The sequence below is a fragment of the Thunnus thynnus genome, chromosome 22 (assembly GCF_963924715.1).
Source record: "Thunnus thynnus chromosome 22, fThuThy2.1, whole genome shotgun sequence".
In the NCBI taxonomy this organism is placed as follows: domain Eukaryota; kingdom Metazoa; phylum Chordata; class Actinopteri; order Scombriformes; family Scombridae; genus Thunnus; species Thunnus thynnus.
Genome location: NC_089538.1, coordinates 12,521,365 through 12,538,542, shown reverse-complemented (window position 1 = coordinate 12,538,542; position 17,178 = coordinate 12,521,365). Strand labels below are relative to the sequence as shown.

General features: G+C 38.9%; 2 protein-coding genes across 4 annotated transcripts; both read left to right on the top strand.

The window, feature by feature from the left end:
- Nucleotides 1–280: 280 nt before the first annotated feature.
- Nucleotides 281–5,280, top strand: mfsd8 (major facilitator superfamily domain containing 8). The gene is made up of 12 exons (XM_067579609.1): nt 281–707; nt 959–1,041; nt 1,303–1,346; nt 1,723–1,963; nt 2,079–2,192; nt 2,332–2,476; nt 2,679–2,737; nt 3,136–3,244; nt 3,333–3,467; nt 3,556–3,659; nt 3,818–4,029; nt 4,137–5,280. The coding sequence occupies exons 1-12, from the start codon at nt 649–651 to the stop codon at nt 4,341–4,343; spliced, it is 1,512 nt and encodes a 503-aa protein (XP_067435710.1). The 5' UTR covers nt 281–648; the 3' UTR covers nt 4,344–5,280.
- Nucleotides 5,281–5,816: 536 nt separating this feature from the next.
- Nucleotides 5,817–15,601, top strand: LOC137174371 (tetratricopeptide repeat protein 31-like). 3 transcript variants are annotated; one of them, XM_067579607.1, is made up of 18 exons: nt 5,817–5,983; nt 6,138–6,160; nt 7,654–7,717; nt 7,867–8,138; nt 8,258–8,338; nt 8,437–8,505; nt 8,642–8,824; nt 9,263–9,430; nt 9,569–9,635; nt 9,722–9,812; nt 9,908–10,049; nt 10,616–10,720; nt 10,888–10,987; nt 11,187–11,448; nt 12,326–12,400; nt 12,502–12,604; nt 12,977–13,092; nt 14,914–15,601. In XM_067579607.1, exons 1-18 carry the CDS (start codon nt 5,959–5,961, stop codon nt 15,011–15,013), a joined length of 2,046 nt encoding a protein of 681 aa, XP_067435708.1. In that variant the 5' UTR covers nt 5,817–5,958; the 3' UTR covers nt 15,014–15,601. The 3 variants fall into 3 exon arrangements, with proteins under 3 accessions (XP_067435708.1, XP_067435707.1, XP_067435706.1); XM_067579606.1 differs by having other exon boundaries at nt 7,651–7,717; nt 9,572–9,635; XM_067579605.1 differs by having other exon boundaries at nt 7,651–7,717.
- Nucleotides 15,602–17,178: the final 1,577 nt, after the last annotated feature.

Sequence of the window (17,178 nt, the reverse complement as noted above, 5' to 3'; positions counted from 1 at the left end):
TTCCGTTACATTTAATCCAGCTATACCTTATTTAGAAAAAAATAACCGGAATATGCTGTTACCACTTTGCTCGACTTGACGGTGTGCTAATTTTTTTTTTTCCTAGGATGGTGAAGTTAAGACCCACCCTCCTCTGCCTCTGATTGGCTAGTATTCGTTGCCTTCGTTGGTTGGATTGGTTAGGTTTGGGCATGAGGAGTGCGATTGGTTACGGTTAGGGTAAAAATATCAAGGTAAGCCAATCAAAGGCAGAGTAGGGCAGGTCATTACTTCGCCATCCTAGGAATAATATTTCGCTGACGCTGGTCACGTCTAGAGCTGTCTTTGGTCTCATAGTCCAATTTTGTAAGTTTTTGTGTGGCGTACTGTCGTATATGGACTTCACCGTCGGCTGGAAACAACTCAACTTAACATTATGTGTGGTATTAGTTAGGTTGACGTCTATATAAGAAAGCGCAATGTTAGTTTAAGCTGCTGTCGTTAGCTGATACTCTTGCTAGCTTTCCATAGCCTCTCGGAAGACTTGTAACGTCAAGTCTAGCTAGTTCATTGACCCAGCTAGATGGCAACTTAACAACAAAACTCTACATCTCCAGCGTCTACGAGACCGTCATATTTTTTGCTGGGTTGCTGTTTTTAGCAAAAAAAATGCCTCAACTTGTTGACTCTGACGATACCACTCCATTGCTCAGGGATGATGCAAGCAGGTGAGTGCAGAGTTCATAGCCGTTGACTTTACATTAGCCAGGTGAGGTAAACATTCAACAGGGAGATTTACAAGTACAATGCTTACCTAACAGGTTTGGGAGAGGCTGCACCAGCCCTGCATACCCAACCTTCTGAACCATTCATTATGCAAACTGTTTGGGTTCACATTTGTTTACTGTCTTTTTCTAAGTCTGTCATGTTTATCAGCCCACATCAATAACCTATAACACCTTCTCTTCCCTGTGTGCAGTGATGACTCTCAGGATGAAGATTACAAGAGTCGGTGGAGGTCTATCCGAGTCATGTACTTCACCATGTTCCTCAGCAGTGTGGGTGAGGATGCCTATTTGTTACAGTGAATTTAGACTTCATTAGAGTCTCAAGATGTTAACAAGACACACACTAAAACCCAGCAGATATGAGACTTATGCGCACTTTTAATGCACACTTTTTATTGCCTGTGTACAACCTCATAAGCCCAGCAACTGATAGAGTAGTAGCTTTTCTAAGCATTTTTTTCCAGTAAACATTGTCAATGTGTACATGGTGTACCGTATCAGTCACCAATCATCTATGGTTTATTTGCCCCTTTAGGTTTCACTATTGTCATCACATCACTGTGGCCCTATTTGCAAAAGGTATGTACGACTTATCATTTTCTTGGTTTAGAGATGTTGACTGTTTCTGCAGTTGTCATTAATACAAATAGTTACAAGTGTAACAAGTGTTTTTGGCATTCAAAGGAAGTGAAAGAAGCATCAAAGAAGAAGAACCTGGGTTTGGATTTGCAGAAGTGTTGCCCTAGACTCTGAATAGTAGTGCACAGCATATTCTGGTTATCTGTCAAAAGTCAAATGAAACTGCATGTAGCAATAATTGGGCTCCAAACCTTCTTCAACTGTCTCATATGTTTGTGTTGTAGCCTTTTTATCATAATGTCATATGAAGTTAACTACAGGGTCTTCTGGATCTTCTTTCAAACCTTGCTTTCTTTTGGGACTGTCTGTCTTGTAGATTGATGATAGCGCCAATGCCAGCTTCCTGGGCTGGGTAGTGGCAGCCTACAGCCTCGGTCAGATGGTGGCATCACCCGTTTTTGGTCTGTGGTCCAATTATCGGCCACGCAGGGAGCCACTGGTGTGCTCCATTTTCATCAACCTGTCGGCTAACATCTACTACGCCTATGCATACTTGCCCAAAACCAATAATAAGTTCCACATGCTCATGTCCAGAGCCTTCGTGGGCTTCGGAGCAGGTACTGTGTGCTTGCCTTATTTGCTCTTCAGTTGTTCATGTGGCTTGTTGTAACATATGATGTTGTGGTTAGTGACACACATCTCCTAAGATTAAATCTGTTCTTGTCATGGCAGGTAATGTTGCTGTGGTGCGGTCGTATGTAGCTGGAGCAACATCACTGAAGGAGAGGACCAATGCCATGGCAAATATGAGTGCCTGTCAAGCCCTTGGTTTCATCCTAGGACCAGGTAAAGATGACTGTATTGTTCCCATTATGTAAAGCTTACTGAGCTCCCAGTCAAAGAAAAAAGGTCAATGTGCAGTAAAGAGAGCAATGCTACAAGTGTCTTTAATTTCTGACATTTGCACATCTTTGTATATGGTCAGCTCTGCAGGCAGGCCTGTCATTTGTCGGTGAGCATGGTGTCACAGTGAAGATCATCGACCTGCAGCTGAACATGTACACTGCCCCGGCTTTACTTGCTGCATTCTTTGGCCTCATCAACATCCTGTTGGTTCTCTTGGTGCTGAGGTGCGACTTTCCCTTCATATTTTTATTTTTCATTTTGTAGAATTTTGAATTCCATTACATCAAATCCAGATTGCCTGACTGTGTATTTCAAAAAGCCAATAATAGAGTGGACCATGGTCAAAATGATCTTTTTAATGTCAACACTGATATAACTTAGGAGATCTTAATTGGCTAAGCTGTCCGTCTTGATTTTCACTAACAGAGAGCACCGTGTTGACGACCATGGAAGACAAATTCGAGCCATCAACTACACATCCGAAGGTATTTACAGCCCTACTTGATATTTCTGTTTTTTTTTATCCCACACCCAGTCCTGGTATAGTCTTTTCCAACATGAATGACAAATGAAGCAGAGTTTAAAATAACATTTTTTTAGCATCATTTTTATTTAGTTTATCAAAACAAGTAGTGACGAACTGTACAAACAAACTAGGAGTCAACTCTAGAGACCCATATTGGTTATCTACTGAGGAAACCAAAAAATGGTTTAGGCTCAGAAATGGACAGTGGACAGTGTCTGCACTGTAGTACTAATGCCTTTAGAGACGTATGGAATTAAGATATTAAAGTAAATTTGCAGTATTTGCAGTGCTTGTTGCAGGATATTGGTTAAGTGTTTCTCAGTTGAAGCCTTTGTTCTCCTCTTACCTCTCTTGCAGACAGTGCTGACATTAATGAAGAAACTGAAGAAACCATCGACCAAGTAGCGGTCGTGACTTCCAACGTCCTCTTCTTCATCATCATGTTCATCTTTGCCGTCTTTGAGACGTATGTATTTAATTACTCTATTGATGCAGGCAGGTTAAAATACTTTTTTATCATTACTTTACGTCTTTGTATGTTTGTCTTTTTTCAGGATTGCCACTCCTTTGTCCATGGACATGTTCGCCTGGACGAGGAAGGAAGCTGTGTTGTACAATGGCATCATCATTTGCTGCATTGGATTTGAATCCATCCTCGTGTTTCTGGTTGTAAAAGTGGCCTCTCAAAGGTACCTACATGCACATTTGGGTTACATATAAAACGTATTTCAACTTCCTGTATTTGGTTCATCAGGAGGAATGGTTTCTTCCCACTAGGGTCGGGGATCGTCCTGTGTTGCTTGTAGGCTTGGCCATCATATTCTGTGGCTTCTTTATTCTTCTTCCCTGGGGAAACCATTACCCCAAAATCCAGTGGGCAGGTATGGATTGTTTCAATTGCACAGACTGGTCCATTATCCTGTGTTGATGTGATACAGATTGAATGTCAGTGTGGTTCTTTCAGCTCTTTTTGATTGAAACAAGTGTGTTGCAGCATCTAGAATACTATTAAATGCACTCTTTTCTTTTCAAAACGCAGACCTCAAAAACAACACGTTGGTCAGTCAAATAGCCTCCAACAGCTCTTTGGAGCCAACAGGCTGTCCCTCTGAACAGACATGGTGTCAGTATACTCCCGCCATCAACCTGGCCCAGTACATCACCTCTGACATCCTCATCGGGGTGGGATACCCAGCCTGCAACGTGATGTCCTACACACTGTATTCCAAAATCCTTGGACCCAAGCCTCAGGTAAGAAGACTGAAAAGCCTTCCTCATGAGGGAAGATCTTATTTAAACATAACAAAATTAAATAAATGCCAGTGTTTTGGAGCACTGAATATGTTGTTTCTCTGCAGGGCGTGTACATGGGATGGCTGACAGCCTCGGGCAGCGGGGCGCGGACACTAGGCCCAGTGTTTGTTTCACAGGTGTATACCCTCGTAGGACCTCGTTGGGCCTTCAGCCTCATCTGTGGTATGGTGGTAGGGGCCATCATCCTCCTCAGCTCCGTTTACCACAGATTCATCGCCTTTTCTGTACGTCATGGAAGGACTGTAGAGTGAAAAGTGAAGACACCCTCCCGCTGAAGGGACTGATGCCAGCTCTCCCAGTTTCTATTTTCAAAAGACTTTTAGCCAACATCTGGCTACAGTGAAGACTTTTTGTTCCTGTTACTTAAGAATGTGGTAACTGAAAAACAATGCCTTGGACAGTTTGTGACTCAGGGTTGACCTTTAAACTCTCAAGCGAATGATGAGGCCAGGTTATTTCCAATGACTTGACCAAATATGGCTGCTTCGCGAGTTAAAAGGGAGCTACTGCTTGCACTGAAGCTACACTTAAGACTCACTTAACGTGAAAGAAGCCATGTGATGCATATCCATTGCCTTGTATGAGGTGGATTAATAATATCGAGACCAGATTGAAGTTTTTAATCAAAGAGTTACTAAACTGTTGTTACTGAAATATTGTAACTTTTAGCACGTTTTATTTAATTTCATCGTTGGTTTTAAAGATAAATTACATACACAGACTACTTTGGAAATCCTAACTTTGGAATTCACAAGCACATGGACTCTGGGAGCAACCATGACAATTAATGCTACTTGAAAATATACGCTATCAAATTGTTTGGTATTTTGTTTTTTACAGACAGAAAATATCATGACCACTGAATAATGTTTGATTAATTAAATATGGCATTCCCTATACTGTATTGAACACCTTTGAAGTTACTATTTTACTGTTTAAATTGAGCTCATGAGAAATTTCGGTTTTAATGTACATTGATTGTCATTCAAGAAACTCTGGAGAGATGAGCCAACTTTATAGGGGCTATAAAGGAAACATTTGCACATTCAACTATTTTCCTCTCCGGTAACGGCTGTACTTTGTTTAAAACTACAGGTTTTTGTTTACCTGAAATATTTCAATAAGTGATGTGTGAATGTGTCTGTGTGCTACTGATTAACTGAGTGATGCATTAAAGAATTAACACGATCTTAGTTTCTCAGTGTCACTGTTCTCAGTTTAAATTTATTCAGGATTATTAATAAAGCAGTAGATGATAATGCTTTTCCATCACTTATATGTAGGGTACAAGGTAATATATTAGATTAAAAAAAATAATTTATCCTCAGAGGGGAAAGTAGGCTATAGGCCATAGTAGGCTGTAGAGAAAAGAATATAAAGAAATATAGATATATAGGTATGAATATACATAAGAAATAGATCCATAAAAACACTGGATGGAGTGAACATAAAAGTGTACATCTGTACACACATTGCAAATACATTTTCTTTATGTTATGTGTTCTATGTTATTAATACAGTAGCACTTTGAGTTTCACAATGAATCAAAAGTGTGGTACAAATTTAATGTATTATTATTATTATTATCGTTGTTGTTGTTGTTATCATTATTATTATTACTGGTAGTAATAGTAGTAGTAGTATGTGTCCAGTAGGTGGCAGTAAGAGAGCTTTGGCACAGGAGCGCGCATGCGTGCAATAAATCCCAAGTTACGTCCGGGTTCACGCGAGGTAGCGCGATTTATTGAGAGCGCGCAGGCAACACGCACGCAACAGCGCTTAGAAGATGGTAACTTTAGCGTTTAGTTTGTAATTAACTCGAATTTAAGAGTATATGAAGCGGTGGAGAGGCACGTATTACTAAACATGGAGTTATTTAGAGACGACACAGGTAAGAAAATGCCTCTTTTTTTGCCTCTTATAAGAAGTTCGTGGCGAGTTTAGCAAACAAGCTAGCGTCGCTCGTAACTTTGTAGTTGGAAATATTGCTAAAAATCGTCCCGTCAAGTTTTATTTGACGTTTGTTTGTTTTCTTCTTTTTTCAGAGTATACAGATATCCAAATGGTTGTAAGTATACCTTTTAAAATTATCCTCTTTCGTGTGTGTGTGTGCGCGGAAAAATTGAGACGTGGGAAGCGCCCACGTTTGCTCTTGGCGTTAATGTAAATTTAGCTGACATGATATGATATGCCCTCAAAGTAGCAGCAGCCTTACAAACTTGTAAGTTTGTAAAGGATTCATAAGATTAAACTTCACTGTGTTTGCTGAGTAATGCCCGTTTGAATACACTTTAAACGGGGCACGTAGTCACTTCCTGCGTATGTTCTTTGTTGGCGTTGCTACTTTTCCTATAAAACACTGATTCACTTTACATTTTTACCACGCAAGAGGCCAGTTACCTTCATAACGCCACAAAATGACTGACACTCGCATGAGTTTGAAAGTACTGATGTATATATTGGACGTAGCGCGATGATAAAAAGTCAGTTGCGCCCTGTGTTCAAGATACTGTTGGTATTTTTTGTGAAATGAGAAAAGTTCCATCATCGGACATTTCTGATAACTGCATGTAAAGATTTGAAACACACCCTCCACTATTAGGAATAAAGTTAATACATATAGGTAGCCTATATTGAATTTTCAATACAGGCAAATAGTTTTGTTTACATCCAGCGTTTAACATTTCCAAAGCCCAGTTTTCTAGGTTGAATCCTGCATTGTTTACATTGGCTGTTGCCATCTTTACTTGGGATATTGCGACCTTTTTTGCAGCTGCAAACCTTTGTTATCTGTACAGTTTGCTTGTGGCTTGCGTGTTTGTCTCCAGTCACTCCTGGAAGATCGCCAGATACAAGCGACATACTGCAGGAACTTGCTTATTAAAACATTAGTCTACAGTGCCAAGTAAAATCGAAACTCAAGACCATAAAATCTTGCACGTCATTACACATCTCTGTAAAGTTCAAATCGTGTAACCTGGAAAATAAACTCGATACCGCTGTAACTTATTTCCTTGTGCTGTAATACAAAAAAAAAAAGATTAGCACGACTTTGTTTACATGATCAGTTGGTTCACTTCCTGTCATCTTGTAGCTTTGTTTTTCCACATTACAGTTGCTGGCATAGTTAATGACTCCTCTACTGCAAGCTACTTCTCTTTGTTGTTTTTCTTAAATATGGAAAATTTCCCCAAATTAGGTGCAACCTCCACAGTTGTTGACTTCATGTGTGTTTACTGTTGTGCCAGTGCAAGGAAAGGAACTTGACTCCTGTTGTTGACTTTATGAGTCAGACTGTCTTCTTGGGTAAAGGAAAGTGAAACTCAAATGCAGTGCTTCAATAAACTGGCTGCAACCCGAAGTTGCGGTCAGTACTGGAACTGACACACAGCTTTAGACAGCTGTTGGGAATACGCCAACCTTTTTTTTTTTTGTTGAGAGTATAGTGGGGCCTAAATAAGGAGAGTACAAGTTTCAAGGCTGAAGCTGCTGAGCTAATCTGAGGGTTGTACACAGCTATGTGGACTTGACATCCATTTATCTCTCTCTCCTCTCTAGCAGAGGGTTGTGGATATGTTTGAGAGACGTCCTCGTATGCAAAGGATAGTAAGATTTGGCCTTCTTGGTAAGAAAATATCACACTACGCACGTCTGTTTTCAGTGTTTTTACTTGTGCATTTGCATTCAAGTTAAATGTAACACGTTAGACATTTATGCAGGAATTCAGTTCATGAAATGTGTTGTGTCAAAACTAAACTTTCTTTTTCCCGACAGGTATGGAATATGATGAAGATGATCTAGATGTTACAGGTGATGATGATGATGATGATGATTATGAACTTGAGAATTGGGTACGTCATCATCATCATCGTCGTCAAAACAATTTCCCATACCCGGTGCTCACTGACAAGAACGATAGAGGATTAGGTGGGAACCATACAAGACTCGGCTCTGCTTTTCAGCCTCCACTGCATTTCTACACTCCAACCTATGAGCGTCATCATCACCCGCCCTCCCACCTTGTAAAAGTTCAGGCAAAAGAGAGTGTAAGTTCACCTCTGTTACTTCTATCATGTCGAGTCAAGTGACTTCATTAGTGATTGTGCACAGTTCAAATGATTGAAATCCTAGTAATGTTAGTTTTGCGACTCCTGTCCATTTTTAGGATACTGAAAGAAAAGCCAGATTATTACAAGAGGCGAAAAAAAGCAAAGAAAAGACTGAGAAGAAGCGGCTTAAGAAACAGGTAAAAAATCTCTTGTATTCCTGAGAGATGTGTCCAGAAGTTGGCTTCACGGTGACTGGGTGAAGTTAAATTTCATTGTGTGTATTGTTGTGCAACAGAAACAGAAGGAAAGAAGACGTCTCGAGAGATTGGAGAAGGAAAAACAGAACCCTGTGAAAAATGTAGAGGTATTGATCATTTGTGTACAACATTTTTTGTTTGAAAGGTTGGCAAGTGAGTCTCCAACTAAAATTCATCAAGCTTCATACTCGTGTTTTGACATATTTGTTTTTCTGTTTTGTTGTGTTTTTTTTTTTTTTACAGGGAACAGATGATTCACAACAATCTAAAGCAGACGAGAGTAAACCAGTTAATGCTAAATCTAAAGACGGCATCAATACCAGTGTTCAAGAGTCGGCTTCAGCTAAAGATACAGAGAGCAGTGATAGTAGTGAAGACGAATCCAGTGAGAAAGATAGCGACAAGGAGGACTCAGGAGACTCTGAGGTAACAACTGCTTATATTATTAAGTTTCTGCTCCCATCAGTTAAACATTAAGCAAAAGGTTTATGTTAAAAATAACTGCATTGATCTGTCATTTGACCCAGTAATGAGTTGGATAATGGTATCGTCGTGATGCACTTAAAATGGAAAAAGATTTTAAATCAAATCGTAATTTCCATAATCATAGCATGACATTACAAAAATAAAGCAAAACTTCATTCAAATCTTTGTCCAAGCTGATTTTGTGAATATTCTTCTAAAGGATGTGCATAAAATAATAAAAACCCCAAATTAGATTTTACTATTTTTTATTGAACTTGGCTGACATATTGAATCTAATCACTTTTGACATCGTTACTTACAAAGGTTAGGTGACTAATTGCGTCTCTCCTAATCGTCTTTCTAATTGTCTCTCCTAAATTATCTTTTTTTTTTTTTAAGGAACTGGATTTGACAAGTACTTTTGTGAGTAAAGCTGCTCTTATAGCCAGACGTAAATTGGAACAGAAGTCCCGGCCTGAGAGGAAGGAGAAAAAGAAGATCCAAGTTAAAGAAGAAACTAAAAAAGTTCCTGAAAAACCAAATAAAGACCAGGATGTTGACAAGAAGGTGAGGCCTTGCATTTTCCTACTAAAAAGTAGATATTGATTACTGTTTGTAATAACCGAGTTTGATAACAATACAGTAACAGTTATTTGTGCTTTTACCATAAGGTTGTTCATCTAATTTTTCTCTTTGTTTTCTCAGCAGGACTCTGCCACACCTAGCACCCCTACGTTTGAAGATAATGTAAAAATGAGTACAGATCTTGGAGGTTAGTTGTTTAACCATCTCTTGAACAGTATTTCTGTCAGTTGGGTTGATCATTTTCACTAAAGTTCCTCCTTTTTTTTCCTGCAGTTATTGGAAATCAGTTTGCAAGTGCAGGAGATTATAATATGGCTGTGATGTATTTCACGGATGCAATTAGGTACAACCCTACAGAGTTTAAGTAAGTCCTTTTACTTCTAAGCAAATTTTCTGATTGTGTTTACACCATCTGCTTGATTTTTATGCAACACTTTTTAACTGTCTTTTCTGCCGCAGGTTGTTTGGCAATCGTTCCTTCTGTTTTGAAAAGATGCAAGAATATGAGAAGGCTCTGACTGATGCGGAGCTGTCTCTCAGCATGGTTCCAGGCTGGGTTAAAGGCCTGTATAGGAAGGGCAGAGCGCTGGCTGGTCTAAAGGTAAATGATCTCCCATGAAAAATGCACCACCCGTATGTGTTTTTGTTTTTATTTACTCAATGATCATATACAAGTTCTTTTTTGTAGTAAAAATTATGCCCATAAGCTTCTGTTATGTGTTGACCTTTCTCTTGTACATTGAACTACGACCCATAAATAATAGTGTGTATCAAAGTGTGAATTTTGTGTACCGTGACACCCTTAAATATGACCTGCCGTTCACCAGTTTTACATTAAAAAAAAGTCTAACTTTCCTGAGTCAAAGACTTTTTCATTAGTGTTTATATTGTTTTTTTTTCTCCCTCAGCAGTTCAGGTTGGAATGACTTTGTCACGTCACTTTGGCCTTGTTGCAACAGCACTGAATGAATTCCAAGTGTCATTGAGTTGCCCGCGCTCCTGTTATTTACTCAGACTTGTTTTGACTAGCTGTTGCCGTAAACATTTATAAACAGGGCTGATTAGTCCAGCAGGATGGCAGCCAGTGAACCTGAACTTTGATTTAGCCCTGAATTTGCGTGTCGTGAAAGCTTATCTCTTTTTCTCTCTCTCTCTCTCTTCCTGCAGAGGTATGAAGAGGCTTGTCAGGCCTTCAGGGAGGTTCTCAAGCTGGACAGTGCCTACACAGAAGCTGCCCAGGAACTGATGAGAGTACAGATAATACAACTAATGGTGTGTATCAATAACATGTCATTGTGTGTAATCCCAGTAGTTACTTTGATTTTCATACATCACTTTTTCTTATGTGATGTGTTTTAATAAAACACCAACATGGCAAGCTGATGGTGATCATTCATTGAAGGTCTTTCTTGAACCAGAAGTCTCGTGTTTTGTTTCAGGAGTATGGTTTCAGTCGGGAGCAGAGCTCAAATGCTTTAATTATTCACGGAACAGTAAATAAAGCGCTGGAGGTGCTGTCCAAATTAAACCAACAACCAGGTGAGTATCTCATCTGATTTTACTATCAGATTATATTCAAATGCTGCTGAAGCCTGTCTGTGTAGAGTACGTTTCCTAAACTCATGTCATAGCTTCAATTGAGACATCACACTGTCAGTGATAAGCCTAAATGTCATCAGTTACTTACAGGTTGTGTTTGTCTGTTTAATCGTCTAATTTAAACTGTCTTTGTGTTTAGGAGCCGTTCAAAATGGCTCAGTTCATCCACTGGTCCAAGTAGCGAATGTCACCGGAACTTCTCCAGTCCTTTCAGCCAACACAAACCCCGCTCCTGCTCATCATCATCATCCTCCTCGTCCTCAGTCCCAGGAGGCACCAAAAACACCACTGAAGAATAAACCTTTAGGCCCGGTCCAAAATATGTCGAATGTCCCAAGTGAGCCAAAGCCCGTTACCAATCAGGCCACGAAGACCAACAGTGAAGACAAACGACCACCACCGTGAGTATAGATCCGGTTACATGACCCCGTTTGAAAGGTCAATAGTTTATTTAAAAATAACTTTAAAAAATGCTTTACACAACATTTTGGCAATTCTAACAAACTGCTATACGTACACTTCATACTAATAGCTGTAGAGTGTGATCCTTTTGGATTTGTGTTTTGATGGTGACAAAATATTCAAGCCATTAAGTTGAAACCTCTGAACATTTCAAAGCCTTAAATTATTTTAAAATAACTATAAATTATTCTGAGGTTACATTTGGTCATATGTTCATGAAAAAGCTGCTTAGATCTGCTCCGTGCACACACTGCACTCCTGCTAACCATACCCTTAAAAATCACCAGTCTCCGCGGCTAGCTCGATTATCCGTGCACAGTGAAATCAGTGTAATTTGGCGAAGCTAGTCACGGGTTATTTACCATTTAAGTGACAGTTATTTGCTTTTTCAATGAACGTGATGACTTTGTGATGCATCAATAGTCTGTTATGTAGAAATCAGTGCAGATCCAACTCTCTGTGACACTGATGTGGCACTTAATAATGCTTTTGGTTAATTGGATGATACTCAATCAGTTCTCATATTGGACAAGCTTAATGAAGTGCTCCACTTACAGTTTACTTATGGTTATTGGTTTCCTTTCTGGAAAATTGGTATTGCTGCACCTTTTTAATTAAACAGTAAATTCAAAGAGAGCAGAAAATCATTAGATGCTTTGATGCAGTTCAAACTGGCTTATGAATGATGGCGTGCTGATGTTCAAGATGGTTTCCTCTCAAAATTACATCAGAATCTCAACATAGATTTTGTTGCACATCAACACTTTTTTATTCAAGAGAAATCTTCAAATATCCCTGATATTTTTCTTTCAACAGAGAACTGTTTCCAGTTTGGGTGGGAAACTTGTTTTACCCCGTGACTGAGTCCTTGATAACCAACGTGTTTAACAAGTAAGACAACAGTAGTTCAGTGAGAAATGGTAAACAACAAATTATTTAAAATCAACTCGTCTGATGAAATCATTTACCTAACGTATCGTCCTTCTCCGCAGGGTTGGAGCCGTCTATAGTACGAAGCTTCTGACCTCCAAACGATGTGCCTTCGTAAACTTTACAAAACAGGAGTGTTGTGATGAAGCAATCAGACGTTTTAATGTAAGTGGACTTAATGTTTACAATGTGACCAACAGACTGCTTTTGCTCACTTCAGTTGCACTTCTTGTAAACTGCAATTGCTCGTTATCATCTGATAGGACGTCCTGTGTGGTTGTTCACTCTTAAAAACCGGATCTTTATAAATTTGCTTCCCACAGTCTTTACAACAGCCTGCTTTAAGTTTAATCTAAATCTTTAGATGAGATAATAATTAATGATAAAGCTAGTTAGAGTCAGAGCTGACTTCATTTTCTTTAAATCTTATATATTGTTGTTATGTTCTGACATCTAGCGACTTTTTGAGCAGGCTTTAGCTACTTTCCACTGAAAATAGTTGCTAACGCTGTCTGTGATCTTTGTTCATTTCTTCAGGGCTTTGAGCTGATGGGCACCAAGATAGCTGTGAGATACCCAGATAGGATTCCTCAAGGCATGGGCATTTCAAAATCCGCCCTCAAAGCTGAAGACCTGCAAGATGAGAATTTGCGGTGAGTGATTTATACCCAACCTTTATTTTAAAGGAACTGTTTAACATTTTGGGAAATATGCTTAGACGCTTTCTTACCAAATTAGGTAACGTGTGTAATAAGTATGGAGCAGTAGGCGATTAGCTTACCTTAACAGAAAGACTGGAGCAGCTAGTGCTGGGCCGTCGACTCAGCACGTCTGTGCAGCGTCTCCACTGGTTGTCTGGAAACCTCACTGTGATGACAAGACTCAGGAAGTCACTGCACCCTGCTGTTTGTTTAGAAAAAGTTGCAGCGCAGAATGCCTTGAAAATCAACAAAGAGATTCTGGTTAATTAATTTGGGAGTTTTAGAGTTGTTGGTGTATTTCTGAGCGTTAGACAGAGCCAGAACAACAGTTGCCTCCTGACTCCAACTCACCACACACACACAAAACTGGAAATCTTCTCATCTAACTCTCAATAAGAAAGCAAATTAGCACATTTCCCAAGATGTTGAAGCATTCCTTTAAATCATCACGGGTTAGTTTGCATCAGATAATCAAAGTAGTAAGTGTAACCCATGCTACTTCAAGTATTGTGTGCGTATCTAAAGTCTGATATATCTTATTCCTCTGTGCTGTAGACCTCCGTTGTTGAGACACACTGTTGCACTGGGTGACATGTTCATTGCTCTGAAGGCCATGGCTACCGTAGTTTGTTCACAGATGGCTCCAAAGACTAATAATGATAAGATAGTAACTGTCAGGCGAGAGGTTACTGGTACAGCAGATGTCATTGACCGTGAGCGGGAATGCGGTTCTGTTTACGAAGCTTCACTAGCTACACATCACAACCTCTTGACTTTGTACTACACTGTAAATTTCTTAGAGCTTCAGTACAAAGTCAAGAGGTTGTGATATGTAGCTGGTGGAGCTGTGTAAACAGAATTGCATTCCCGCACATGTTCAATGACATCTGCTGTACAAGTAACCTCTCTCCTGACGGTTACTATCTTATCATTAATCATCTTTGGAGCCATTTCTGAACAAGCTACGGTAGCCATGGCCTTCAGGGCGAATGAACATGTCACCCAGTGCAACAGTGTGGCTCACTGATGTGTTTTTAATAGTTTTTGGACAACAACAGAGGAATAAGATATCAGGCTTTGGATACACACACACACACAGACACACAATACATATAAGTAGGATGAGTTCATTGTTGGTTTGGTTCTGCACATGAGATTTGTCAATGACAAGAAAAATATAGAAAATCGTCAGCTTTATCCTTTTATAAGTGATAAGTTCAACATTTTCAAGTCCATCTTAAAATAACAGTCAGTCGCCCACATGAAAGTTGGTTTTGCTTGATGTAATCATTCCTCCTGTTCATACTGACCTTTTAGAAGATCCCTTTATAATGTGTCCTCATTGTAAGTGATGAGGGACAAAATCCACAGTCCTTATTTTCTGCAAAAATGCATTTAAAAGTTTATCTGATGCTAATATGAAGCCTCAGTCATCCAGATTAGTCAAATAAAGTGGATATCATCCAACACTTCCTCTTAGTGCTTCCTCAGACGGTGTTTCCTGGCTAAGTATAGTATTAAAAAAGGGAAATTGGTACTAAAACAGCTGAAGCTTCATATTGGCTTCAGATAAACCTTTAAATGCATTTTGTTCCCGATCACTTACATTGAAAGGACATCAGGAAGAGATCCTGACTGTTGAAAAATTGTGAACCTGTCCTGTTAAAGATTAACAACTAACTCTTTAAAGTAGTTTGTAGTTACGCTGTTTTTTCATATTAATATAAAATATTGGCATCTTACATTGAACACTGTCTAATTCTGTGATTACAGGCAGAAAGAGTACGATGACGGGAGGAATGCAGGTGGAAGCCGGAGACCTATTCGCCCTTACAGACATGCCCCCGACCACAGAGGCCCCCACAAGTACTGAAAGGAAACCAGATGCCTTTAAGCTGCTGGTCTGACTGTCCTTATTAATAAAAGCAGATCACTTAAATGGCTTTGCATCCTCTTGAAGTAATATCAGTTTTTTGTTGTTGTTGTTTTTTTAAATGGACCACAGAAACCAATGCTTATTTGGTAGCAAATTTTAAGCAGGAATGTAAGTATTAGTCACTGAAAAGTGATTTAAAGAAATCTTTTATCTGTTTCTGACCAAAAGCAAACAAATGTGGTTTAAATATTTCGTGATTATTTTTCAAGTATTATTGATGGCCAATATTACAGGTTGTTGTTTTAACAATTATGTGTATGCCAATATGCAAACATTTTTTTGTTTACAGTTGATATGCACACTTGGGTGCAAGAGTCCTTATATCATTTTATAAAATTCACATTATTGTTACGTACTTAATTACTGTCTAATGGCTCATTCAGCTGTTTTGTCTCAAACAATACAATACAGTACTATCAAACATTAATACTGAGGTGATATATCCTGTTATTATATGGAGATGGCCTCGTTTATAATGGAGTTTATGTTCTGAAATCAAGAATTAAAGACTCTTTCATATTCTGAGTGGCTGTCTCATAATGTACGCACAACTGCATTAAACTACTCCGGGTGTCCAGGATGTCGCGTTCAAGTACACTGCACACAAGAGAGGAACATGAGATGATAATTAACCAACCAGCTCCAATGTAGGAATACCAGGTTTACTGTGTAGTAATATGTTCCATGCAAGCACCTTATAAATTCAATTAAAACATGTTAAAACTAGATTTTGACACACACTTCAAGTCAGTTTTAGATCAGGTAATAATGCACCTTGAGGTTAATTAATACCAAAGTGGTCAATACATTTCCAATAAATCATAACTGACTGACATACAGTGGGGGCAGGGGAATCCAACTTTGTGTTTTCCAAATGTAACATTGAGGTTTATCTACCAATAGATGGCAGCACAAGCTAAATATTGTACAACAGTAGATGATGGAAACTGTTCTAACAGTACAAGTTACTTATAGATTGTGTGGATTTATAAACAAACCAAAATATGCAACATGAAGCTGAAGTCCTGAGCTGCACACAGTCACGTCTTCTGCAGCACCTGGAACAAAATCACACAAAATAGACCATGAATATCAGTAATTTACTGTACAGGGTTTCTTCAGCTTAATGTGACACTAGTAGCGAACAGTAATAAATACTCTTAACACTACAGGTGTGTTTACTTACTACATAATTAAAGCTGCGGGGAAATTTCAATTACACAAACTTCACTTTTTTTTTTAGCAGCAGTAAGGTGATCAACGTGCTTAAAATTTAGAAGATTTTAGTGTTTTACATGAAGCATTTGTAACATTTATTCCTTTAGAAAGCTAGATCAGGTGCATTCAAGACATTTCTGCCTTAAACATGTTAGAGAATTACCTTAAAATTTGTTGTAACATCAACTATGAGGCAATCTGTGGAGAATGGTATCGAAAAAAGACAAAACTGACCAAACTACACCTGACCAACTCATCTTATTACCTTGGACACTATGTATATAAACCTATACATTCCACATCTGCAGATAGTAGTGCTTTTCATTTCTGATGATGCCAAACACACCTTCATAAATGTTCTATTTTAATCCTAAAATGCCACTGAGGATGTGACTTTGGTGCTTATGTCAAAATGATACCTCAAGGTCACAGTGGATTCACCCAAAACTAAGATTTCTTTAAAAAATATATTAACCGTGACACAAATGAGTCATTTTAATTCACTAAACTTAAAGAGTTACATGCATGCACAGACCAACTGTTTATCTCATAAATCAGGTGCGTTGTCCACTAGTTGAAAATGCTCTTATAGTCTGAATCTTAAGATAGTTATCACCTTTAATGAATGAAACCTGATGTCACTCACTCGTCCGCAGGTAGTCTGACTACGTTGTGCCTCTGCCTTGAATTTCTAAAAAAAAACTGAACACCTTCAAGCTTTGGCACAACCTTTTCCAGGATCTCAATTAACTATTATTCACATTCACTTTTTGAATTGATATGCATATAAAGGCATAAAAAAAACAGCCACAATCTCTGAGGCCTTAAGCATCTGCTGTCTGTTGGAACCAAATAAATGATTCAGCGCTATCAGAAATGCAAAA